The sequence below is a fragment of the Podarcis filfolensis genome (assembly GCF_964270895.1).
Source record: "Podarcis filfolensis genome assembly, chromosome: 6".
Classification (NCBI taxonomy): domain Eukaryota; kingdom Metazoa; phylum Chordata; class Lepidosauria; order Squamata; family Lacertidae; genus Podarcis; species Podarcis filfolensis.
Window position 1 is genome coordinate 84,873,221 of NC_139609.1, and position 27,956 is coordinate 84,901,176.

General features: G+C 40.0%; 1 protein-coding gene and 1 long non-coding RNA gene across 6 annotated transcripts in view; one reads left to right on the top strand and one right to left on the bottom strand.

Annotated features, from left to right (window-relative positions):
• Positions 1–1,803: 1,803 nt before the first annotated feature.
• SPO11 (SPO11 initiator of meiotic double strand breaks) lies at positions 1,804–27,923 on the top strand. Of its 5 annotated transcripts, none has more exons than XM_083618972.1 (13): positions 1,804–2,113; positions 6,287–6,400; positions 9,413–9,507; positions 11,376–11,442; positions 12,573–12,681; positions 14,632–14,718; positions 22,144–22,177; positions 22,362–22,471; positions 22,590–22,689; positions 23,374–23,411; positions 25,002–25,078; positions 25,348–25,459; positions 27,571–27,923. In XM_083618972.1, the coding sequence occupies exons 1-13, from the start codon at positions 1,974–1,976 to the stop codon at positions 27,688–27,690; spliced, it is 1,203 nt and encodes a 400-aa protein (XP_083475098.1). In that variant the 5' UTR covers positions 1,804–1,973; the 3' UTR covers positions 27,691–27,923. The 5 variants fall into 5 exon arrangements, with proteins under 5 accessions (XP_083475098.1, XP_083475099.1, XP_083475101.1 ...); XM_083618973.1 differs by having other exon boundaries at positions 22,374–22,471; XM_083618975.1 differs by lacking the exon at positions 27,571–27,923 and adding an exon at positions 26,106–26,221.
• The window catches only part of LOC310764859, a 118,492-nt gene continuing 116,727 nt past the window's right edge, over positions 26,192–27,956 (bottom strand). The window contains exons 2-3 of the long non-coding RNA XR_014549286.1: positions 27,035–27,181; positions 26,192–26,621 (exon numbers count right to left, since the gene is read on the bottom strand). This is a non-coding gene — a long non-coding RNA (uncharacterized lncRNA). The remainder of the gene's footprint in view (positions 26,622–27,034; positions 27,182–27,956) is intronic.

Here is a 27,956-nt window from a genome sequence, read left to right on the forward strand (position 1 = left end):
TCAAAATGCTTCTGGACATTGTAAGCTCTAGTGATTTACTATACAGTACAACAAAATTAGGAGAATTATACAGTACTAACCCATGCACTGTATTTGAGCCACATGCATACACCTCTTGGGTCCTAGGCTAGATTCACCATATTTTGCTAAATACTATGTTGTCATGATTTGGGAGTTTCCCATTGTGAAGACTGGCCCCTTACTTTCCCCTGTATTTATCTACTTTATAGGCTGAGACTCTGCATATACCTCACATAGGTAAGTGTGCTTAGGATCGCAGCATTAACATTTTCTGCACCCCTTGACATATTGGCTTTTTTCTTATCACAATTTAACATTCAATAGCAACCAGGATGTTCTCAGTTGCAGGACAACTGGGACCAGTGGTAGAATAAGTAAGCTTATGCCACTATAATATGTATTTAAGTATTGCAGGTGCCACAAGAATCTTACTTTTGCACCAACAGATGGGTCCCTTCCAATTCTACAATTCTATATGGTTATCCCTCTGGAAATAATGGTAGCCTAGTCGTCACAAAGAGCAGAAGGATGTCCGGGTTGCAAACAATTTAGGGCAGGGGCAATGCTTTTGCCCAGTTTAGTATGTGGGTTTTTGTGGACTAGTTTTCACTTCATCGGATGCTTCAGTTGGCATTTATACACGGACAGAGGGATGGGAAATATGTGTGACAAATTTCGAGCAGCACCATCATCTTTAGTCTATATAATACTTTAATCCGGTGCTTTTTTTCTGGGGTACGCAGGGGTACGCATACATTTTGTGAATCTTTGTACTTTTGTCCATTTACTGTATTTATTTTTCCCAATTTGAACTACAAAATGGTGATTTTCTTGAGTCAAAATGAGAGTACAGTGGTACCTTGGGTTACATACGCTTCAGGTTACATACGCTTCAGGTTACAGACTCTGCTAACCCAGAAATAGTGCTTCAGGTTAAGAACTTTGCTTCAGGATGAGAACAGAAATTGGGCTACAGCGGCACGGCGGGAGAAGGCCCCATTAGCTAAAGTGGTGCTTCAGGTTAAGAACAGTTTGTTTAAGAACGGACCTCCGGAACGAACTAAGTACTTAACCCGAGGTACCACTGTACACCTAAACATTTTTTAAGGAACAAAAGCACTGCTTCAATCTCAAGTTTTCCATAATAGGAGCTTTCTTGGGCTGCCCTAAACTGGGAATAAGCCCCATGGAATTCAGTAGGGTTTCCTATTAGGATTGTGCAGCTAGTAATAATCACCTCTCCCTCCTTTCCCCTGTTTGTATTTTTTCTAACACTAATACAAATCTGCTGAACAAGTCGTCCCTGGAGTTGACTTTCTGTTTATCTGTGGCCGAGGCAGATGGGAGACCGTTTTTAAAACAAAAACAAACAACGAAACCGTGACGTTTGTTGCCACCCAGTCAAAATTTTCCTCAGTAAATCATTTAGTGAAACAACTAGCAACACTAGTATCTTTTATCTGTTTGTTTTTATATTAAAAGCTGGGTACTCGTGGCAGCTTTCCCTCAGGAATTCTCTCGAAGCTTTATTTCCTCCCCAGTTGTTGTTGTTTTAAAAAAAGCATCCTCGTGGCAACTTTCCCCTCATAACCTCCCTCAGATCTTCATCCCTCCCTTCAACTCGGTGTATGTCTGTGTGTGAGAGAGAGGAGAGCCCGCCTATATCTCCTAATTTGATTGGTTGTCTGGCTCAGTCCTGCTGAAGACTGACACAAAACCGTCTTTGCTGGACAGGTGCGCGCGCTACCTCATTCTCTCCCCCCCAACCGCGCGCCAAAATATCTAGGAGAAGGCGGGAAAGACCGTTGGTTTTGCGCGCGAGCCTCTCCGCTTCAGGAACGCCACGAGAAAAGGATCAGCAGAGAGGGGCGAGCAACGAATAGCTTCCCTTTTAGACCCCCCCCCCTCTTTTCTTTGCCTTCCATTTAGTGCCTTCGCTCCATCTTTTAGCCATGACCTTCCCTGGAGAGACGAACTGGTCCTTGTTCACCTTATTGGACAAACACCGACTTTCACTCAGGGAAGCGGCTGGTGTAACACTTGGAAGCAGGCATGGCCCCTTTGTGGCCAGCCAGAGCTGTGAGATCCCCAGGTAAAGACTCATAGAGTCAGGCAAGATGGAAAGTTGCTTCCACCGCGAGCACCACACAGAGTCAGCAATCACCATCTCTCTCTTTGTGTGTAAAAAGTGCACCACAATAAACAAAAGAGAAAGAAGGTAGCCAGTGTTGTTGCCCACGTTCTCCTTCGTCCCTCAAAAGAGCCCACAGAGCAGATACTGGTAAAACAGTAACATGTGGTGCTTGCGTATGCAAACAGTTCACTCCATCAATGAGGGCGACATCCATTGGATGGCCATTTCACAAAGGATTGAAAGAGATTTCTGATCTGTCATCACCTAATATGAAACTCATGCTCTGAAATGAGGGGCAACTACTTAGCTCAGTCTGTGGTGAAACTGTACCCCAGCTACTAGCATGTAACTAGCTTTACTGTCTGGAAACTGCAGTTTATCTGTAGTACTTTTATGCTGTTTTGCAACAAAGTATTTGGAGAGCAAACATGTTTTTGTTCCACAGTCCTGTGATCCCAAAGAAGGTTGTAATTGAAACATGTTGGACCTAACCACTTGCATTTTTATACACGTAATGCTTCCTCTTTTCTAGTTCCAACAGTTGGGAGATATTAGAGTGGAGGATCTTTCCCTCAAAAGTACATTGAAATAATGAATGCTTGACTCTTCAGCTTAGTCCCAGTGGCAGCACCTACCCCATTGCCTGGCGTAACATGAATAAAAGACAACATTATTACCACAGAACTGCTTCTAAACTGTTATATTCTGAGAATATGAAGTTGCTTTGGATATTTGGCATTACAAAGCTGAAAGTAAGCCCTGCCTACTGGTAAAAGACAGAGAGCTGCTGGGTTTTGTTTTGCCTGTTTGAGTATTATTGCAACTTGTTGCAAACCACCTGGAAGATTATTCCATTGAAAAGCAGGATATCCATTTTCTAAACAAATTAATTGGTGAATATTGGTCTTTCTAGCCCACAATTATCTCCTCCCCTGAGGAACCCTCCTCAAGATAGGTAACATAACAAGCTCATATTGCAAATAAGTTTACAATAATATTAATGATTAATGAATGAAGGAAATGCAACCATCTAAGCTGGTGTCCATAATCTTGTGGAAGCATATTTGAAGGTTTAACTATGTGCTGTGTATAGAAGTACTTCATTTTGTCCATCCTGCATAGCAAGAAACATCTTTTTATCCACTTTTCCTGCACCATGCATAATTTTACATAGCTTGAACTTCCCCCCTTACCTGCCTTTTTTCTAAACTAAAAAACCCCAGAAGTTGTAATCTTCCCTCACAGGGGAGTCCACAACTGTGGAACTGTTCAAGAAGCACACATGATCTGTGCAGCCTGGGATGTGACTGGAGAACTCTACCGGCAAAGGTCTTAGACTAGGAAAAATATACGGTATCTCCTAAGCCCACAGTTTAATAGACCATGGCTGAATTGAGAGTGAAAACAGGAACATCTAGAGTGCTCACATTCTTTCACATTAATTTCATCTGTATATGTAGCAAACAACCTGGAATCACAGACTGATTTTCTAGGCTCTGAACCTATACATATTTAGTAGAATGTTCTTCTTCTTGGGGGGTTTTCGCCCAAAAGTCAATTGCAGGATACATTATAATAACCAGATTCCATACACACACACACACACACACACACACACACACACACACACAATAGTGTGCTTCTGGTGCTGTATGCATTTATCATACTAATGCACTGGATATATTTAGCATAAGAAATTTGGCACTTTAATATCTTTGTCTTAAGCAACATATGGTTTTCCAAATTTAATTTAAAATAATTCTAATCTACGTGCATACTGTTCACTTAACACACACGCTATAGGATTAAATCTGTAACTTGGTTTGTTTGTTTTATTCCTGTTGTGAAATAATGATTTAAGTGCATTTCTATTTGTGCTGCCAAAAGAAAAAAGAAAGAAAAAATAATGTTCATGCTGTGACTTGTTGGAAATGAGCTGACAGGCTTTATCCTCATGTGATACATCTGCAGTGCCTTGCTGTTCCCAGCTTAGATTTCTCTGTAATTAATGCTGAGAGCTTTTTAAGTTGGCATGTTTGGCCAGTGATGTATCTTTTTCTTCTTAAAGGTTACTTCATCTTTAAGAAGTGGGAGCTAAAATTAAAGAAAGAACATATGTTCCAATGAGCATGCCATTCAAATCCTTCTCTTTCTCCTTTAAAGTACTCTCAACTTATGTTGGCCCCAAACAGCAGACAATAAGCCTGAATGTGAAACCTGGATCTACCATTTGGCACTGCTCACTTACCCACACATTTTTAAAGATGAAACAAAAACCTATCTGGCTAAATTATCTGCCTTATACAGAACTATGATAAAATTCAATGCATATGGGTCATAAAAGATCGTTGCAGCAACTGCAGAAACTGAAGGAATCAGAGGTAATTTGGTAAAAAGTTACCAAGTTCCAGCTGGAACAAGAATTACTATTTAACTTTAAGAATTGGTGCATGAATTTGTTTCTTCTTCTTCTTCTTCTTCTTCTTCTTCTTCTTCTTCTTCTTCTTCTTCTTCTTCTTCCTCCTCCTCCTCCTCCTCCTCCTCCTCCTCCTCCTCCTCCTCCTCCTTCCCTCTTTGCTTTTGTGTTGTCTTTAAGATTTTCAATCTGCTTGCAGGGATGCCTTATGTTAATTGATTGCATATAAGCCACTGGAATGGTGCATAAATGTGCTAAAGAAATAATAATACAATAATAAAAAGTACCAGTAGGAAACATAGCAAATGAACAGTGCTGATGACCCTTGTCTGTTGAATAAATGGAATCATCAAATAATCTTATTCGGAAACTTTTCAACCTGGCACATTAACCATTTTTTAGAGAAAATATATCTGAAAGCTGAGGATTGTGTGAGCCTATATCAATCCTTTCCTTCTTATTTTGATAAATGCTAGTTTTCTAACAAAACAAAAACATTTCCAGTTTCCTCCTTTGTAAGATTATGAGTAATATACAATCATCTTCAAAAAGCACTTAATACTGTACTTCCTCAATAGAGAGGAAGCATATTATGAGTGTCTGAGGTTCACTGTGATATATATCATCAATGTGCTCCCATTTAAGAAAAGGACCACATTCTTATCCACAACTGAATGTGATCATCCAAAGTTAGAAGTTTATGGTCAGGATCCAAAGAACCACACAAGTATTTCTGTATGCCAAAAGGAACTTTGGACTTGTGTTCTTTGAACTTCAGCCAAACTCCCTTCCACCCCACCACCTCCACTCTCATGAAAAATCATTTTTTGAAACTGAGGAGTCTCTCTAAAGTGGTTTGTGATATGTAATGGGTGTCTACTTTCAAGTAAAAAAAAAAAATCACTGAGCTAAAGGAAGTTATTGTGAGGGCCTAATGTAGGGTGTTTTGGGTTTTTTTCCTAGATCTCAGCTTATATATCTTGGGCTATGGATACAAGTTGTAGGTAGAGTTTTAACAAATTCATACAGCATCTATGAACTGGCAGCTCTGTATAACATACACAGCTCTACAGCTGGAGAGCAAGGGAGCTGATAAAATTACGCAAAAATGTCCTTTTGTTTATAGGAGGTTCCGCACAATCTGCTATTTTGCTATATGGGAAACAACATTACAGTACTACTGTTCTTAGTTCAGTTCATTGCACACTTTATCTCCCCCCGCCACACACACAATGTTGTTATCCTGCCAAAACCTACATATAATTAAAAACCACAGGCACTCATTCAAAGTGTCAGATCAAAAGGTTAATGTGCTATGGTAGAGAGGAAGTACTTATATTATACCCTTGAACATTTTTTGAAGTTTACAGCATTTGAAAACATGTTAAGTCAAACCCTAGCCAAAGTTAATATTACATCATTTGATTTAAAACATTAATCATAGTTTTAAACCAGTTGATCCAAATGTTTGCCTGCTTGAAAAGAAATATCATGAGAAGCGGTAGGCAGTGTACTTTCTAATGCTTGAAGTGTACACACATGAAATAGCAAATTAAGATTTCTAGGGGTACTGAAAGAAAAAAAGTACAGTAAAATGTTTCTTGCAGCTTCATAAATCTAACATACTTAAGGCAGTTATGCATGTCAACATTTTATTGTAGACTTTGGAACTGGTATACATGCAGTCTTTAATGCTATGTCATAACTTGTTTCAGCACTGATGTTCTTAGAGCAATTGAAAATGTTATTGAAGATGTTATCACAAGTCTATCCAGAAATGAAGCACCCGTTCTCATATTAAATAATAGATCTAACTGGGGAAATATACAGTAGGTATATTTTACCGTGTGTGTGTAACAAATGTTGCTTGTTTGTTTGTTTGTTTGTTTGTTTATAACATTATATACTATCATCTTAATCACACCAGGTATTAAGGTGGTGTACTGCATAAAACAAATACAAAAACATTAACAACTTTTATTATTGCCTCTTCATGTTTCATGAAGCCCTGTGCCATGCTACAATGTTTTCCTGAAAAAAAAATCTTCAACAAAATTGTACACTTATTCTTACAATCTGCTGTGTGTGGTTTTAAGTCAGTGCATGAACTGACAATCTGGCTAAAGGTCACCATGGCTTCAGTGAAAATCACAAATGCTACAGAGTTTGTAAAAAAAGTCCCAAGAATGGGTCCCGACTGTGGAGAATAATACAAGTTTTGAAGCAGTACATTAGAATCTTAGCAGACAGTGAGCAATAAATAAATTAACTGTCTATACCTCTCAGTGGACTTGGGTAATATGGCACCCTGTGCAAGGTCAGAATTTGACACACCCACCCACCCAAGCCCTTGCGCTGCATTCCCAAAGATGGATAAGAGACTCTAGGACCCTGTCTCCTTCCCCAAACCCAGAGCCTAACTTACTGGGCTTTGAGAAGGCACCTCACTTGGCTTAGCACCCACTGTGTGCACACCACTCATGCAACCCTAAACCCCCTGTTATGAACCCTAGAAAGTTGAGGAATTGGTAGAAGTAAATTAACAGTGCTGGACTGACATGGTTATTAACAATACCAAATTTCAAGCAGCCACGACTGCAGAACCATTCATAAATACAACCCACAGACATCAGAAAGAGAAAAAGGGCCTGCCAATATATGTGGTATCTCATAAACTACAAAGTAATAGGGAAATCATGGGCTTCTGTTGAACAAGGATGTAACACTATACAGTGTGGTGTAGTAGTCTGTTTCGAACTAGGATCTGGGAGACCAGGGTTTAATTCCCCACTCAGCCATGAGGCTCACTAGGTCACCTTGGGCCAGTCACTGCCTTTCAGTGTAACCTACCTCATAAGTTTGTTGTGGGAATTAAATGAGGAGGAGGAGCACCATGTACATCACCTTGAGCTCCTTGGAGGCAAGTTGGAATATAAATTCAATCAATCAATGGAATCATTATCTCTTAGTGATGTTTTTGAATAGCTAATTACATATTTATAGCTGGTTTACAAGGATATCCCCAATAGCAACAGTTCCAGAGCAATTCATCTCAAGTTTTACGTATATTGCATTGAGACACTTGAGAAATTAACTTGCAGCTGACTTAAATGTGTTGTACTGTGATTAGTTATTTAATAGCAAACATGCACTGTATGCAGAAGGCTCCAAGGTTTGACTCTCCCAACAGGTTTTGCTTAGGAACCTTACACAGTAAACCAAAATAACTTCCTATGTAATAATTGTGTTGCTTAATCACAACATTCCACAACTGAAATTGCAGATATGATTGTAAAGAAAGCATATTCGAAATATGACTTGTCTCAGATGTAGCCCATTTGGACTTTTTATATGCTAATTTAAACAATGAGATTAGATTGTGTGCAACTGGTCTAAAATTAGATCTATGTTTTGTATGGAAATACTTTCAGATATGACCTATGTACATCTTACCTGCTTTATTTAGATGATAGCTGACCTTTAGCTATTTTTCTAGGGGTAGAGCAAGATAAGAATGGAAATAGTCTGCAGAGAAAAGTCAGTTTTTTTCTGGATCATAGGCTTTTCTGTAGCTTTACAGTGCAGTGTCTTCTGCCACCTTAAGGACATAAAAAGCAGTGCATTTAAAAAGTGAAAATGCAGTCATGTCACATTTGCACAATGAAACGAATATAACCTATAATACCACTCCAAATTTCATTGTGATTATACCTATCAACAATATGTTAATTATGAATGTTATTCGTCAGTGCTAAACACATACCATGGCACACCAGATTTAGTAAATATAGTACAATATTCAGGATGGCAAATAAACATTGTGACCAAATCTCAAGTACATTATGTTGAAATAAATTATTAGTCACATTTATATGCTGTTGTTCCTCCTAGGATCTCAGGGTAGTTTACATGACTCCAGATTTTATTTATTCTAATTCCTTACCTAGATCTGACAATATGTTGGTTTAATTTAACCATGTGCAATGCATTTATATAATTACAAGCAGGGAGTGTGTGAGAATTTTTAGAAACCAAACAATATTGTGATTTTTAAATGGATCATTGAATTTTGTGGTTTTTGACTTATCACGCCAAATACAGGTGAAGTTACTCCAAAGTCACATTTTAGTCCACTAATTTGATTCAAAGTGACAAAGATACCCTTCTGCTCAGGAACCCTCTTCCCAATTTGGTCAAGAGACAGTCAAACCTATGCCTAAAAACAGGCAAAGTCATGTCAAAATGAGATTTCAGTCTACCACCATCAATTAAGCACTCCACTCTGGGAACTCTCATGCTGAGTTTCATGATGATATCTTGAGTGTTGGCCTAACCTATCCCCGTGCCAAAGTCATGTTTTGGTCCACCATCTTGATTCAAAATGGCCCCTGGCACCAAAATGTCAATGTAGATCCTGCCCATGCGTACCTCAGGAACTTTCATGCCAAGCTTGGTGTCAATATATTCAGAGGCAAGCTGAATCTATGACCAAAATCTGGGAAAGTCACACCACAGTCAAGTTTTGATTCATCATTTTGATTCAAATGGTACCCAATGTCAAACAGCAAGAAAGTCTACCACCCCACCCTAGAAATCCTCTTGCTGAGTTTGGGGACAGTATTTTGGAAGACGTACACACATAGAAAACAAATGATAAACAGAGAGACAAACCATTTTCTAAATTATAGAGTTGATTACACTCTTCCAAATCCATCCTCCTTTGAGATAGCATTTGACTTTTGCTTATCTGCATTCATGAAGCAACCCTCTTTTGTGTTAAACGTTACATAACACCAATTCTGAAAAGTAACATACAGCTGAACTGGTTTACACATCCACAGGTTTACAGATTCTGTAGGTTTGCAGATGACATCTACAGGTAATTGTACCACAAGGAAAATAAGAAGTGACTGTCCCAAATCAGCACCAAAATTTGGTAAGTTTAAGAAGCTGAGCAATATACTATTTTATTTTAATGTAATATTCTGAAGTACAAAAAACATGACTTTCATCTATCTATCATCTATCTATCTGCAGTTTCAATATTATCAGTCAATCAGTGATGCTAAAGCGACTTTCTCTGTATTGGGGTCACCAACTGGGAGCACATTTGAATCAGCAGGCCCTTCAGTGCCACTGAGGGGACTCAAACACAGCAAAAACTTGGAAGCAAAGATCCCTCTCTGGGCTCAGAGAGAGAAGACTGCTTGTAACATTTGTAAATAATGTGTTTATGTATAGTTGGTTTTGGCCTAGTAAAGATAACTCTGCTAAATGGATTTTCTGCGGTGAACTTAACCACTTGACTGAGCTTCCGCAGCACATATGTCCAACAATCCCAACAGATTCTTCTTTCAGATATCCCTTTTTGCAATGTGTTGGAACAGTAGACACTAATATAATATTCAACTAAAACACCTTTCCTTTACTGTAAAACTATACTGTATGTCCTTTGCTCAAACTAACATGAATAATGTACATGTGAATACACACACACACACACACACACACAGAGTGGTACCTCGGGTTACATACGCTTTAGGTTACATACGCTTCAGGTTACAGCCTCCACTAACCCAGAAATTTTACCTCGGGTTAAGAACTTTGCTTCAGGTTGAGAACAGAAATCGTGCTCTGGCGGCGCAGCAGCAGCAGGAGGCCCCATTAGCTAAAGTGGTGCTTCAAGTTAAGAACAGTTTCAGGTTAAGAACAGGCCTCTGGAATGAATTAAATACTTAACCCAAGGGACCACTGTATTTAGGGACGCGGGTGGCGCTGTGGGTAAAACCTCAGCGCCTAGGACTTGCCGATCGCATGGTCGGCGGTTCGAATCCCCGCGGCGGGGTGCGCTCCCGTCGTTCGGTCCCAGCGCCTGCCAACCTAGCAGTTCGAAAGCACCCCCGGGTGCAAGTAGATAAATAGGGACCGCTTACCAGCGGGAAGGTAAACGGCGTTTTCGTGTGCTGCGCTGGCTCGCCAGATGCAGCTTGTCACGCTGGCCACGTGACCCGGAAGTGTCTGCGGACAGCGCTGGCTCCCGGCCTCTAGAGTGAGATGAGCGCACAACCCTAGAGTCTGTCAAGACTGGCCCGTACGGGCAGGGGTACCTTTAACTTACCTTTACTTACCACTGTATATACATGATCAAGAGTTGAATTCCCAGTGGTTAAGGTACTTTTAGGCCACCCAGAAAACCCAAGATTATATGTTCCCAATCGAGCAAAGGTAGGGGACCTCCAGGCAAATGGGCCAATTAGGCTCAGCAGGGGGCTTAATTTGGCACAAAAGGCCATTTTCTCCAAACCACACCCACCTGGCCCACACCTGACTGCGAGATCTGATGTGGGGCAGGTAAAGGTACAACTGCAGGGAAACAATCAGGAGCCTTAAAGTGTACTGCCTTTTGTTCCTTGACAAACAAGGCTAGCTGTAAGATGAGCACCATACTAGCACTAAAACTCATTAAAGGAAAGATTTGAAAAAGGTTTGAACATTTTTTTCTACTACACATCAAATCTTAGGACAGAAAGTTTACCTCATAGTAGGGATCATACTTCAGGCATTGAACAGAGTGGAATATTGGACTACAGAAGTCCTGTTCACCCTCAAGATTTGGATTTGAAAAAGAGGATACTTGTAATTACAGCAAAGTACATTTTTCTAACCTCGCAGAAACTTCATTGATTAGTATATATACACAGAATGGTATAATACATTTTAAAATTCAGCCAAGAGCACACCAATCTTTATTCAGAAATACTCAGATGGCTGGTAATATTTACTTGCTGTTATTTTATATTTCAGCTCTATTCCTTAAAATATTATCGATTATCTACAAGATGGTGCAGACAAACATTTATGCAACAAAAAGGTAATAATAACTTTGTATGTGACTGCAAAATTGAAATAACCATTTAAAATTAAAAATGTGATATAATAGATTTGGCACACTATGTATAGGTGAAGTATTGTTATGATGCAAGCACTGAGCTCAGGTTGAATGTTTTAAGTGATCAGCACTCAGTTGTTGCTTCAGCAACAATCAACCATAGACAGGGTCTTATATAGGAGCAGTAAACTGCACCTTTCCTGAAAAGTACCTCTTCAGTTAAAGGGGCTTGGCTCACACCAGTGTGTTGACAGAGCAGGGAAGTCTCTGGTTGTATTAGAACTTCTGGAATGGAGTCCTCTGAGTGAGAGGACAGCAAAGTGACACAGTTACCATAGGCTCATCTTGTGGATGTGCTTTAGGATTGGCCCTGCATCCAATTCCCCTTCGCACTTAAGTTTTAGACCTCATTTCCTGAAGAAGGAGAATCTGATCTCAGGGTTACTTGTTTTATTTATTTATTAAATGTCTAGGCCACCCTTCATTCGAGAATCATGTGGCAGTTTACAATATAAAAACATAAAAATGCTTAATAGTCATAAACAAAAGCAATACCTCCCCCACCCTGCCACACAGAGTTTAAAATGACAAAGATTGTTTAATTAGCCAAAGGTGTGGGAGAAGATGAATGTTTTTGCCTGGTGTCTAAATATATGTAATGAAGTATTTCAAACTTTTAAAATCTTTTAGAACAAACAACTCAGAAACTACTTAATAGGCATTTATGAGCACTGAAGCCTGATGAGCAGCTCAGTAGCCTGATCCCTTTCTGCAGGGTGGGGGGAGCAAGGGGTGCCCCCCTCTCCCTGCTTGGACACCCCGGTGCTGGTTGGTCATGCTCTGCTGTTAAAATATTGTTTTCTTAACTTTGGGTTCAAAAAATTAGGCTCATCTTATACATGGGGGGCATCTTATACACAGAAAGTACCGGTACTTGTTTGGGCCAAGGCTACGATTGTTGGGGTGATATCAGTTTAGGGAGGCAGGTGGTAGAAGACATGATAATATGCATGATATTTATGTACTTAGACTATATTCCCTGTATAACATCAATATTTTATGGTACTATTATTTCATTTATTTCTGAATGACAATATTTTATATCTTGACAGAGATATATTTTACACTGATACAGCACATTTTGGTAACCAAAGAGTGGTGGACGACATTACCAATGACATTTCCTGTATGCTCAAGATCCCAAGAAGGAGTCTGCATATTGTTAAGTATCAAAAAAGTATTATTACATGATCTGTAAAAATGTATCACATTTGGAAAAGTACAGCAAGTTATTATCGTTTGAAGCTGTAGAAGGCACAAATAGGCCATGAAAGTTATTGCACTTACTATTTCTAGCTGACGATGCCAATAAGGAGAGAAATAAGAAAGCTTGGTACATTGCTACAATAAAAAAACCCTTAATACCTCACCAATTAGTGTCTCAGCTCTGTTAGGAAAATTCCTAGGGCTCGCTTCCTTGAAGTAGACTGCCAAAAGGCTCTAAGGAAAGAGGAGTCAGGTACACAAGGTAGGCTCAACAGAGAATTATTAATCATTAAGACAGCACTGAATGGTCAGCCACGAGGCTATTGCCACAAGCATGGTCTGACAACAGTACATGTTCTCAGGCTCTTCTTATATTCCGTACTCTTCTTCTATCAGGTAAATACATGAAATCCTCTTGCCCGTATCATTTATGCAATATTATTGGCTAAAGCAATGTGTGAACAGCTTGTGGATACTCTACCTGGCCTTCCAATTGGACATACCATATTTGGAGTTGTTTTCCACTTAGAAACTCCCGTTATCTTATTAGGGTGTAATCCTCAATCATTCCTTTTCAGCAGGTTTTGGCTTGCATATTCTGTTACCTTTCCCTCCCAAACATGTCCTTGGCAATTCTGCTTGTTTGTGCTAACTCCTTACCATTACATTCCAATATGTTTTCCTCCTCTTATCTGGCCAACTATTAGTGTCCTGTTAAAGACATAGTTGCAAGGTTCTTGCTGCTTACGTCACTGCTTTGGACAGGCAGTTCTGACTCTAAGCATAGTCAGCAATTTTGATTTTAAATACTTCTATAATATTCATATCATTATACATGTTCTATACAGTGGTACCTCGGGTTACATACGCTTCAGGTTACATATGCTTCAGGTTACACACTCCGCTAACCCAGAAATAGTGCTTCAGGTTAAGAACTTTGCTTCAGGATGAGAACAGAAATCGGGCTCCGGCGGCACAGCGGCAGCAGGAGGCCCCATTAGCTAAAGTGGTGCTTCAGTTTAAGAACAGTTTCAGATTAAGAACAGACCTCCGGAACGAATTAAGTACTTAACCCGAGGTACCACTGTATATCTAACACTGTACACATATTTCTGACAGCTCAAGGCCCTCAGATTGTGAGCATCCCAGATATTTATAAGGAACAGAATTTGCAGTAGCTTCATTTATTCTTATTTACTTTTCTCTTATGCAACTTTCATTGCTTTCTCATTGAACTGCTTAACTTCTCTGAAGCAAACACAGCATGACATCAGCATTCTTTGAATATTTGACAATGTCTGCTCTGTAATTATTCCTAGATCTAGTGATTCAAGAGTTACTTGTTCAATCATCTAATCACAGAAGTCATAGCTAACAAAAAATTATAATGTATTTACGAAACTCACATTTGAGATGGTATTACAGCTTCTAAATTTTTCTCCAGCTTTCATTTTAGTCCCCAACCTGTTCTACCTACCATTCTCATCAGTGCAGTGGTAGCTGCAAGACACAGAAGAGGAAAGTGAGGTCTTTCCCTCTGTCTGGTGGCAGCACTCCTATAGGCTGCCAAGAAGACAGAGTGGCCTCTCTCCACTCACCCCCCTTGCCATACTTTCCTTTCTATGCTTAACATGTTGACATTGCAGTGGCCCTTGAAAAAACTACAGGGCTGCTTCGGTGTCAGAAAATAGACAGTGAGTGCCACTGCAACAATGGGCAGGAAGAAACCTTTCTCTTCCCACTTTGTGTTGTAGTGCCAGCCCTGTAAGTGAGATGGCAGGATTTTGGGAAACCAGTTGTCAAAAGGGACTTTGAAAGTGAATGGAGTTCTACAGTAACCAACTTATTTCCAAAATCAGATTGAGCCCAAAACAGACAAGCTAATTCACATTTTTTCCCCCACAGCTGTCTACCAGTAAAGGTTGCATTGCTGGTAATCTAAGTTATGTTGAAGAAGATGGTACAAAAGTGAATTGTAGCTGCAGTACAACAGTATGTATTACTAATTCCTTAGAATAATAGAATCATAGAATTTGTAGTGTTGGAAGGGAATAGTTTTGGTTAATTAATTTACATATTATATAAATAAATATGCAATTGAGGTTTTGCAGCTGAGCAAATAAAGGAGGTGATTTTAAATATTTGCAAAAGATAAATGATTGCTCAAGATAAATGATTGAGGTGATTAGCTGTGGGAGGAGCTTGTCAGAGCTTGTAGGGCAGCGGCGCGCGCCTAGCGGCGCGCGCAGTTTGATCCATCTTTTAGATTTAGGGGAGCTAGTCTCAAACGTTTGTTGGGGGAGATATAGGTTTATTTGGGGGAATTTATTTGTCCTGTCTTCACGCTTTTTATGATGGAGGACCGCTGTAGTCACCCCCAACGACACCTTCTCAAGATGGAGGGTGAGGGAACAGCTGCAGTCGCCTGTGGTTCCTGCGCAATGTTTGCCATCTTGCCAAAGGTTGCAGGCAGCTTTACCTGCAGCAATTGCATGTTGATTGCCCTCTTAAAAGACAAAGTCCAGCAACTGGAGGAACGTGTAGCTACGCTCCAAAGAATTAGAGAGCTGGAGCTCTTCTTGGAAGCAACAGAGCACACCGTCTCCACCAAGGAGGAGACAGGGGACTCCCCTGAGAAGGAGGCTAGTTCACCAACACAGGAGCCAGATATATGGAGAAACGTGACTCAAAGAAGTAGGAGGCCCAGGGTTCGCTCTGATTGTTTAGAAATACGCAATCGCTTTGAGGTCCTTTCTCCTAGCATGGAAGACGAAGAGCAGACTCCATTTGAGGATCTCTCCCTCATTACAGTCGATCAGGTATATGAAGACGAGCAGCAAAGGCAGTCCTCAGGGAATGTGCAGGCGACCTTGGAACGGACAGCTCACGGAAGAACCCCGACCAGACCTAAGAGGAGGCGTGTAGTGGTGATAGGGGATTCCCTACTGAGGGGAACAGAAGCAGTGATCTGTGGGCCTGACAAGATGTCTCGGGAAGTGTGCTGTCTCCCCGGGGCTAAGATCCAAGATGTAACTGAACGACTGCAAGGAATCATAAAACCCACTGACAAATACCCCTTCCTCTTGGTTCATGTGGGAACCAATGACACTGCAAGCAATAGCCTCCAGAAGATCAAGAGAGATTATGAGGCTCTGGGCAGGAAACTGAAGCAATTAAATGCACAAATTGTCATCTCATCTGTCCTCCCAGTTGAACGACGTGGCCCAGGGAGAGAGGGAAAAATAGTGGAAGTGAACAACTGGCTTCGCAAATGGTGTAAACAGGAACGGTTTGGATTCTTAGATCACGGAATGCAGTTTCTTGAAGATGGACTTCTGGCAAGCGATGGGCTGCACCTCACAACGGTTGGGAGGAATGTTTTTGCCAAAAATCTCAGAAACCTCATCAGGAGGGCTTTAAACTGACTAATGTGGGGGAGGGAGACAGTGCTCCTGAAGGTAGGAGTCTATCAATTGATGAAGATGATCATCCAAATGTCATAGACCAAATGGAGCAAACAGCACGCAGACCTAGTGGTGGGAGGAAAAAATCCTTAAATAAGAGACACGGGGGAATGATTAATGGACTTCAATGTCTGTACACTAATGCGCAAAGTATGGGAAATAAACAAGATGAGCTTGAGCTCTTGGTACAGCAAACTAAATATGACATAATAGGCATCACTGAAACCTGGTGGGATAAGTCCCACGATTGGAATGTAATAATGGAGGGATACAATCTATTTCAGAGAAACAGACCAGACAAGAAAGGAGGAGGAGTGGCGTTATATGTCAGGGATGTGTATACCTGTGAAGAGATCCAAGATTTAGAACCTCAAAGCCAAAGTGAGAGCATTTGGGTCAAAATTAAGGGAGAGAAGAATAACAGTGACCTCATTGTGGGAGTTTACTATAGATCCCCAAGCCAAACGGAGGACATAGATGATGCCTTCCTGGAACAGATGGCCAAGCATGCAAAAGGAAGGGAGATAGTAGTAATGGGGGACTTCAATTACCCGGATATTTGTTGGATGTCAAACTCAGCCAAGAGCATAAGGTCAAACAGATTCCTCACTGGCCTTGCAGACAACTTCATTGTCCAGAAAGTGGGAGAAGCAACAAGAGGAACAGCCATTTTAGATCTGGTCCTAACCAATGTTGATGACCTGGTTAGTGGGGTAGAAGTGGAAGGATCATTAGGCGCGAGTGATCATGCTCTTCTGAAGTTTACTATACAGCGGAAAGGAGCAGCCAAGCATACTAGGACTCAATTTCTCGACTTTAAGAAAGCCGACTTCATAAAACTTAGGGAAGTGCTTGGTGAGATCCCATGGACAGTAATACTAAAAGGAAAGGGAGTTCATGATGGCTGGGAGTTTGTTAAGAGGGAGATAGTAAAAGCACAACTTCAGGCAATACCAATGAGACGGAAACATGGAAGGTGCCTAAAGAAGCCAGGGTGGCTATCTAAAGAACTTTTAACTGAGTTAAGATTAAAAAAGGATGTGTACAAAAAATGGAAAAGGGGGGAAACCACCAAAGAGGAATTCAAACAAATAGCCAGCACGTGTAGACACAAAGTCAGAAAAGCTAAAGCACAGAATGAACTCAGGCTTGCTAGAGAGGTTAAAAGCAACAAAAAAGGCTTTTATGGGTATGTTCGTAGCAAAAGGAAGAACAAAGAAACAGTGGGGTCACTCAGAGGAGAAGATGGTGAAATGCAAACAGGGGACACAGAAAGGGCTGAACTCCTCAATGCCTTCTTTGCCTCAGTCTTCTCCGATAAAGAAAACAATGCCCGACCTGAAGAATTTGGAGCAAATGATTCAGCAGAGGAAACACAGCCCAGAATAACTAAGGAGATAGTACAAGAATACTTGGCTAGTCTAGATGTATTCAAGTCTCCAGGGCCAGATGAACTGCATCCAAGAGTATTAAAAGAACTGGCAGATGTGATTTCAGAACCACTGGCAGTCATCTTTGAGAATTCCTGGAGAACAGGCGAAGTCCCGGCAGACTGGAGGAGGGCAAATGTTGTCCCTATTTTCAAAAAGGGGAAAAGAGAGGACCCAAATAATTACCGCCCAGTCAGTCTGACATCAATACCAGGGAAGATTCTGGAGCAGATCATTAAGCAAACAGTCTGTGAGCACCTAGAAAGGAATGCTGTGATCACCAATAGTCAGCATGGATTTCTGAAAAATAAGTCATGTCAGACGAACCTGATCTCGTTTTTTGACAGAATTACAAGCCTGGTAGATGAAGGGAACGCAGTGGATGTAGCCTACCTTGATTTCAGCAAGGCATTTGACAAGGTGCCCCATGATATTCTTGTAAAGAAGCTGGTAAAATGCGGTCTTGACTATGCTACCACTCAGTGGATTTGTAACTGGCTGACTGACCGAACCCAAAGGGTGCTCATCAATGGTTCCTCTTCATCCTGGAGAAGAGTGACTAGTGGGGTGCCACAGGGTTCTGTCTTGGGCCCTATCTTATTCAACATCTTTATCAACGACTTGGATGATGGACTCAAGGGCATCCTGATCAAATTTGCAGATGACACCAAACTGGGAGGGGTGGCTAACACCCCAGAGGACAGGATCACACTTCAAAATGACCTTGACAGATTAGAGAACTGGGCCAAAACAAACAAGATGAACTTTAACAGGGAGAAATGTAAAGTATTGCACTTGGGCAAAAAAAATGAGAGGCACAAATACAAGATGGGTGACACCTGGCTTGAGAGCACTACATGTGAAAAGGATCTAGGAGTCTTGGTTGACCACAAACTTGACATGAGCCAACAGTGTGACGCGGCAGCTAAAAAAGCCAATGCAATTCTGGGCTGCATCAATAGGAGTATAGCATCTAGATCAAGGGAAGTAATAGTGCCACTGTATTCTGCTCTGGTCAGACCTCACCTGGAGTACTGTGTCCAGTTCTGGGCACCACAGTTCAAGAAGGACATTGACAAACTGGAACGTGTCCAGAGGAGGGCAACCAAAATGGTCAAAGGCCTGGAAACGATGCCTTATGAGGAACGGCTAAGGGAGCTGGGCATGTTTAGCCTGGAGAAGAGGAGGTTAAGGGGTGATATGATAGCCATGTTCAAATATATAAAAGGATGTCACATAGAGGAGGGAGAAAGGTTGTTTTCTGCTGCTCCAGAGAAGCGGACACGGAGCAATGGATCCAAACTACAAGAAAGAAGATTCCACCTAAACATTAGGAAGAACTTCCTGACAGTAAGAGCTGTTCGACAGTGGAATTTGCTGCCAAGGAGTGTGGTGGAGTCTCCTTCTTTGGAGGTCTTTAAGCAGAGGCTTGACAACCATATGTCAGGAGTGCTCTGATGGTGTTTCCTGCTTGGCAGGGGGTTGGACTCGATGGCCCTTGTGGTCTCTTCCAACTCTATGATTCTATGATTCTATGATTCTATGATTCTATGCTCAATTATAATATTTCCTCAAGAGTTGGGGAACTCCTATTCTTTCTCAGGAGTCCTAATATAGTATCCATATTTTAGTTTGCAATTGATGTTTGACTACAACTTAAGCAGCAGAGACTGTCTAAGAAAATGTTGGAGCAGTGTAAGAAAAGGGGTTAAAACCAATTGTTCCTTAGCTATTGCTTCTCTTAGAACCGTAACAGAATGCCTGTCCAAATCCATAAAATATTCAAAGATGTTGCAACGTGTTAATAGTAAACATATAAAATCTCAACACTTCATAAACCAATGTATGCTTTGAAGATGTTCTACTCTATATGTATAGATCAAGATCTTTTGGGAGAGAGAAATTAAATGATGACATTTTAATAAAGTTAATAACATTTATTCTAAATCCTTTTAAATTCCTGATGTCTTTTGAAAACATCCAGTATATATGAAAATACTATCAAATTATAAGGCCATGTTCAGATATAACACTAAACCTTGATTTCAGATATAATACTAAACCCATATAAAGAAATGAGATTCGAAGCATTCCATCATGGCTAGAATCAAACTACTTTACTGTGGAATCCAAGTCTAGTAGGGGATCATTTGCACAAGCCATAGTTGCCCACAGACCACAATAAGAAGCCATTGGCAAATGATTGTTTGACAGGTTCAGATGAAATAGCAAACTATGATTTGCCAGAAATCAGGAACAGAAGTTTCTCCTCACCTTACACACAAAGGAGGAAAGCATATGCCCAGGGCACATGACTCTGGCAATACATGGTTCACATAGTTCAGAGGTTACTAAAACGTGGATTAACACTGGCCACATTCACACATAACACTAAGCCAAACTGTGGCTTAGTGCAAATGAGCTGGCTTCCATAGAGTAGATTGCCCCTGCTTTGCTCCTCTCCAGGCTTCATAGCTCAGTGCAGCAGGGCAACAAAGCCATCAACTGAACTGTAGCTCATGCTTAAGGTCTCTCTTTCACCACAGTCTCAGGTCTGGATGACACATTAAGTCATACCTTGCTTAGCTGCCATCCTCTCTGGGAGCTAGTATGCTTGCACAGTCCCCACAATCCATACTTTATACAGTATTGTGACATGTGAACAGGGTCATGGACACAGAGTCAATGTTGAAATTTCCTTTTACTAAAGCTGTTACCTTTGACTAGAATACACTATTTATTTCTACAGTGGTACCTTGGTTGTTGAACGGCTTGGCTCCTGAACAAATTGGTTCACAAACGCCGCTAACCTGGAAGGGAGTGTTCCGGTTTGCAAACGTTTTTCAGAAGCCAAACGTCCTCCGTGGCTTCCAATTTAGTACAGGAAGCTCTTGCAGCCAATTGGAAGCCACACCTTGGTTTTCAAATGGTTCCGGGAGTCAAACAGACTCCCGAAACAGATTAAGTTTGACAACCAAGGTACCACTGTATTAATGAAACATTTCAAAAATATTTAACAATACATATCAACAACAAACCATATATAATTTTTTTCATTCACAAAAACATTTTTAAAAAACACAGTTCATCCAGAGTGGGCTTTTTCAGAAGTTCAATCACTGCCTTTTTCAAGAAGACCAGGACCACTTCCTCCCACAAAAATACATTGGCCACACCATGGATCCACCCAGCCATACACAGTGGAGATGCTTTAATAAGTCAAGTGGTGCAAGATAGGAGGGAATACATTACTTAAAAATAAGCTTCTCACTCAGAGAACCACATGCATTCAGTTCCCTAGTGCACACAATCTGGCCCATTCATTCCAATGGAGAAAAAATAACTATATGAGCAATGTAAGACATATTTCCTTTTCTAGGACTAAATATAAGGTTCCTTCAAGATTAATATTTCTCAGGGTATCCTTATATTTTAGTATGTCCAGATGTTCTATCTTGAACACCTGCAGTGATATAATGGTTAAACAGTAAGGCCACATACTTCAGCTTACAGTATATAGGTGTTTATGCCAATTTCTCCCCTCCCCCATCTCCTTCCCTATTTCTTTCTCCATATGTTTGCCATATTGAGACAAATTCCAATATGAGATAGGAAATGTTAACAACCTTTTCCATAACTCTGGAACTCATATCTCACTTGAGTTGAATAATAGCTGAAAGGCAATAAAACAAATGGAAAATACAGCAGTTTAAAGTGTCTGTAAACATCTGTCATCAGGATGTTTAACATTTGCCCTTTCTAGTGGCCATATGCAAATTTCAGCATAAAAGAAAGTTATTATTTGGGAAGTGTGTTTTGGGCACATTGATTTCATGGTTAGAGTGTCAAACATGGACCTGGAGACCAGGGTTTGAACCCCCAGTTGGCCACAAAGCTCGCTGGGTGACCTTGGGCTTGGGCTACTCACTGTCTTCCCTCAGTCTAATCTACCTCACAGGGATGCTTTGGGAATTACATGAGAAGGGGGAGAATCATGCCCGCTACCTTGAATTCTTTGGAGAAGAATAGTGGGATATAAATGCAATATGGGGTGTTAATGGTGGGGTAAAACCTCTGATGGGGGAGACATTATGCTCCTTCTGGAGCAGTTTGTCCACCTTTGGTCCCACCCTGCAGTCAGATCTCACCTGTGGCACCTGGAAGCTGTCATCATGCAACAGTGCCCACACCCCAGGAATAGCTTTAACTAACCAGCTAAACCAGGTGAGGGTAGCTGATGTGTCTCAAACACTCAGTGAGGTAGGGATTTCCCCTGCATATGAAGATGGACTGGTAGATTGAGTGGACAAAACCAATAGTGGGTCTGAAGGTCAAGAAGGTTGTTTCTGCACGTACAGTATTCATCAATACACATGGAGTCTATAAAGCAATCAATTATTAATGTAGAAAACTATATTGGAAATTAACAGTTAAGGCCTTTAGACGATTTATTCCTGTTTCTGTTTATCTAATTATTAAATTGCATATCTTTATTTTTGGTACTTTGCCTTTTGTTGTTTTAGGTAGCTGTACCATCTAATGTAGAAGGAATGAGAAGTATCCTTTAAGGAAAACATCTATCTGTTTTTCTTCTAAAGACAGACAAAGACCAATATAAAATTTGTACTTCTTTTTCTCTTTAAAATATTGGCTCTGATACTAAGTTATTTACTACAGTATTCAACACTTAATTGTATGGCACAATGGAATCCCATCAATATTTGTAGCCTTAATTTTATAGATTTGATCACAGAAGCAAAATTTATTCTAATTGTTGAAAAAGATGCAACTTTTCAGAGACTGCTGGATGACAACTTCTGCAGTAAAATGTCCCCATGCATAATAATTACGGTATGTAGCTAACATTTTGTAACTCTGGAACTTATTTGACTGGTAGTGGAATGATTTCTCAATATATATTCAAAACATTGATAATTATATAAACTCTACTTAGCCATTATTTCCTTAGGGAAAAGGTGTGCCGGATGTCAACACAAGGCTTCTAGTCAGAAAGTTATGGGATACATGCCATGTGCCTATCTTTGCTCTCATGGATGGTGATCCACATGGTAAGTGTGAGAAATGGAAATTAAGATAGTCCTCTTCACCATATAATTTATAAAGATAGAGTTGTCTAAGAGCAGAATAAGACTTTATGATAGAAACAGTTCTCTGTCTCATGGCTCCCTTGTCAAGTGATGCTGGGAACCCTTGCAGGAGAAAATTGGAATGAGATACTTAACATTTTCCCACCCAGCAACCCATCATCCCTCCCAAGCTTTCTTCTGAAAACAAAAATGAACATAGCTGCAGAAGTGGGCAGAGTTGGCAGCCTTCCAAGTGCCCCCTACCTGACATTTGCATGATTTCTACAAAAGCAGAGTTAGGAACTCTGCCCTACTGAAAAAATTGGGAAGGCAATTTATCTATTAATAATTCATAGCACTATTTTGGTATACAAAGATTTACAATTAAGATACATTGCTAAATCATACATTGATTTATTTTCACCTTTCAAAAAAATGCAACCATGTATTCAAAACACCAATGGTGGCTCAATCCAAAATCCTATCCAACATGCTGGGGAGGGGACTTTAGATGAAGTGGAGATATATTTCTGCCCAGCCCAGAAGTGCTCCTCCAGTGGACTAATGCTATTGCCCCAACCAAAAGTGAAATGGGGCATTCTATGAACCAAATCTGCCCCCCAATAGGTATACCTCAATTTACATTTCATATCATCTTTATATTAGGTATTGAAATAATGTGTATCTACAAGTATGGTTCTCTGGTAAGTTTTTTACAACTTTAAATTCAAAATTCTGTTGCACCATTTCTAGCTAAAATGTGATATGGGAAAACTATTGCTGGTTTATTTAAGCAGGACTAATACGTTATGTCTTATTTTGGTCTACATTGTTTCTGGACCAAAGTCTTATATCTTTTGGGACTGCAGTTGATGGAAAATGTCAATTCAGTGTGTAGCAGCTGTGAAAAGGATGACACCCATGCTAGAAATTACAAAAGAAAGAATTGAAAATGAAATTGTATAATAAAGTTCTGATACAAATTTATGTTGTAACCACATTTAGAGTATTTTGTATAGTTCTGTTCACTCTATCTCCAAAAATACATTGTAGAAGTAAAAATGGTGCAGAGTGGGGCAACCAAAATTATCAGGGGTTATAACTCATTCTCATGAGGCTCCTGTAGGGCTCTTAACCTTGGGATGGCACTTCCCCCTGGAGCATACAGGCGATGTGAGTCTTCATTGCTTCTCCATTGGAAGAGCTGCCCTGCACTCCTAGACTGATCCTGCCAAGTAAACTAAAGTTAAATTGGGTTTACAGTGTAAGCCTAGCCATGTCTACTCAGAAGTAAGTTCTACTGAATTCAATGAGACTTACTTCCAGGTAAGTGGGCTTTTGAATGCAGCCAAGTGCATAGAAGGAAAGGGTCCTGAGGGGCTTAGTTTATGAAGAATAGATCCACAGCAATCAGTGCCAGGATCTGAAGGCGGTAGGTCAGGATCAGTGGCAGGATCTGGAGGGGGTAAGATGCCTTCAGCCATCCTGCCCAACGTGGATCTCTTTTTGTTCTCCCTTCTTGTTCCCAGCATACCTTGCTAAAAATACTCTTTTACCGTCACCTCATACCCAGTTACCCTAGCAACCGTCCAACCCCCAGTCTCTGTTCACACCTCAGGACAGGAGGGAAGGACAGTTCTCTTACATTGCCAATGGCCCTCAATGGCCCTGTATTGTTTCTTAATATCCTTGACTTAGCCAGGTCTCTCCCCCCCCCCCTTTTCTTTTTTGCATAGGCTAGCCTAGGAATTCTTCTGCAGTTTGTATTTCTCCCTTCACAACCCAAATAATCAAAATCCTACTATTTATTAATTTCTAGGGTTTAGGAGGGTCCCTGAACCCTAGTATAACATAGTATACCTGCATCTCTACCAAAATGAGCATGGGTCGATGGAGATTCCTCATCCTGGATAGATGTGACTAGAAAACAGGATTCTGATGGGTTTTTTAATAGAAGGACTGAAGCTCACCTAAAACCAGTTATCTCAATAGAAAGAGGCTATAATTTACCTATTGTCTATCCTACTACCACCAATATCTTTGTCAGATAAACTTCCAAGCTGACATTTTTCTTTTTTTAAAAAAAGTATTTTTATTTAATTTTATCAATATAACCCCAATAACAAAATAGAACTTAATGAGACAAACACATAAAAATCAAAACAAGTCTTGGCATGGGATGCTCCATTCACACGAATAAATAATAAAGCTTATCTAGATATTTGCAAGACAGGTAAGTGGAGAGTACTGTCATAAGAACTGAGAAAACGAGATGTGCTTCTTTCACATTTCAGTCTATGTCATTTGAAGCCCATCACCTCACAGTTCCTGCTATAAGATGGCTTGGCCTTCTTCCATCTGATTTTGACCGGTTAGTTACTTTTCTAAGAACTTTAATTTCCCTCATTCTTTCACAAAAATGAAACCAAAAACAATACATTTACTTAAAATCCCACAAAACTGGGAAACTTCTGTTGGATTATTCTGTATAAAATACACATGGACAGCTACAGGGTAAGAGGGAGGGTTTTTCAATCAGTGCCCCACTCCTATTATTTCAGTGTGTAGATTCATGAAAATATTTTAAAACAAGTGTGAAAAATAAGATACAGTAGTCAGATTCATCTATCTGCCTTTCAGACTGAGTATACCCAAGACTGCATTGATTCCATTGACTAAACAAGATCAAAGTAAACTGGACAGTTTGAATACAAGACCTTATATTGCTTATCAATCAGCATGGAAAAAAGAAGTATGTACATTTGTTTACTATTTATTATTTTTTGAGCTTCTTGAACTCATTTTCCCTCTTACTCTACACAGAAAGAATATGTTACCTTAATTAGAATAATAGAATTATGTGATTCTAATTGAGGTAATGTATTCTTTCTGTGTAGAGTAGGAGGAAAATTCATACATCATCCCAAACAACAGTTTGATAGCATGGTGTTTAATGAGGAAGCCATGGTTTGCAATCAACTACCAAACTCAAATCAGAACTAGGTTTCCAAATTATTGCTTGGATCCAAGCAACTGGGAGCAGAAATCTATTCCACAAACTCATGTGTAACAGCTAGCATAGGGGTGGGGAAACTTTTCTGGTTTAGTAGGCCAGACTGGCCTTACCCCAACAGGCCAAATTTGACAGGTGGGTGGGACATCTCATATATTGATAAGCTGTCATTATGACATCAGATTATTGACAGGTGTGTTATCTCACTCACCTATCAAAATCCCTTGTACATTTCCCAAGCGCCCCACAGCCAGCTGGCTGTCAGGCAACTGGAAATTACTATGCAAGGGCTTTCAAATATTAGAACACTTTTGAATCAAAGTTCATGTTTTCTGCTAGCTTTGTGTAATCTACCAACTGACACAACCCATGGCTCTGCCTCCAGACAATGCACTATTGAGACAGGAGTGAGTGTATTAATGTGAATGCTAAGATAATGGAAAAGAAAAGCAGACTAACAGATCCCAGGTATAGATTGGATTTAAAAAAACCTTTATTGGTTATATACGGCACAAAAGTTGGTTTATCCATCACAGTTTATCTTTAAGACCACTTTCATTTGTGTACTGAACAAACAGCTACTGTATTGTATAAGATTTGTCCAGTCATTCTTGTCCTTTTATCACTTTTAAGTTATTAGTTATTTTCCTCAGCAATAGCCAGTAGCCAGTCCTTTCAAGGCCTTCCAGATTTATATAGGTAGAATAAATCCTTGGTATTTAAATCAGTATTTAGGCCTTATAAAAGGGACAATAAACATGCTGCATATTTGTAAAGCCTGTCCATGGCTTTTTGTGATCTTGGAGTTCAGCTACCACAACTACACTGAAGTCATATGTGCCTGTGAGCCAAAGCCACATAAAAATACAGTTCACTAACAAATGCATGATTTATTAAGGGCCTCGGTCCCTTTATTAAACAGCCTTGGTCCAGTATACCTGAAGGAGCGTCTCCACCCCCATCGTTCTGCCCGGACTCTGAGGTCCAGCGCAGAGGGCCTTCTGGCGGTTCCCTCATTGCGAGAAGCAAAGCTACAGGGAACCAGGCAGAGGGCCTTCTCGGTAGTGGCGCCCGCCCTGTGGAACACCCTTCCAGCAGATGTCAAAGCGATAAACAACTACCTGACATTCAGAAGACATCTTAAGGCAGCCCTGTTTAGGGAAGTTTTTAACGTGTGATATTTTACTGTATTTTTGGTTTCTATGGAAGCCGCCCAGAGTGGCTGGGGAGGCCCAGCCAGATGGGCGGGGTATAAATAATAAATAATTATTATTATTATTATTATTATTATTATTATTATTATTAATTAAGCACATTGCCCACCTGTCCTCCCACAGACTGTAATTGTAATGAAAGACAGTTTATTATTAATTATACCACCAAATAAACTACAAACAGGAAACAAGAAAAGACCACATTACAGATCTTAATATATCTGACTAGTTTGATTCATATAGTAAGCTGCTTTATTTGCTGCAGTGCAAGCTTTTGATTTTACTGCAGCAGTAGCAGCTGATAGGATTGAGCTATAAATTGCCATGCATAATGTAAAAAAAGGAAATTACTATATGTAAAAAGAGATCAAGACCATAATCCAACACAAACATAAGCATTCTTAAGTCAATCAAAATCAATGGTTTCAGTACACTTGCACAGTACATATTCAATTGTGGCCAAAAGCTGCTCTTGTACAATAAAGGTTTGTTTTTATACTATGAAATAACTTGAAACTGGAACAAAACTCTTTTGTTTCTGATGTGGCACAGTTACTCTTCTAGATCACTGTAAGTGTAATATATGAATCATATCAATTTCAATAGAAGCTTAATTTCCAATGCTTTCCTTTACAGCTAGCTATTATGGCAACATGCAAAATGAAGGCTGAAATTCAAGCATTGACGTATTTTTCATCCGATTATCTTTCCAGAGTGTATTTGCCAAATAAGCTGCAGTTCGGTGGATGGATATGAATATTCAGTCAACTGTTAAAACATTTCATGCATCACTGTAAAAAAGTTTCGTGCAATCCTAATTGAAAAGCTGCAGATTTTTTTTTTACAATTTGGGGTGCATTTGTTTTTGCCTTTGATCTTTTTTAAAAAATTGGAAAGAATGATAATTTCCTTCCATGAATCCACATTATATTGCACCTAATATGTACTAATTGCAAATTGTTAAAAATAAAAAGTGATTCTTACAGAAAGGCAAAGAGGATATGTTCTAACATTTAATTTAA

Coding starts and splice junctions, on each gene's coding strand:
- SPO11 (XM_083618972.1), top strand. CDS start 1,974: ATGACCTTCCCTGGAGAGACGAACTGGTCCTTGTTCACCTTATTGGAC. Junction 9,508..11,375: donor CAAATCAGCACCAAAATTTG/GTAAGTTTAAGA, acceptor TTTATATTTCAG/CTCTATTCCTTAAAATATTA. Junction 23,412..25,001: donor TCTACAAGTATGGTTCTCTG/GTAAGTTTTTTA, acceptor TTCACATTTCAG/TCTATGTCATTTGAAGCCCA.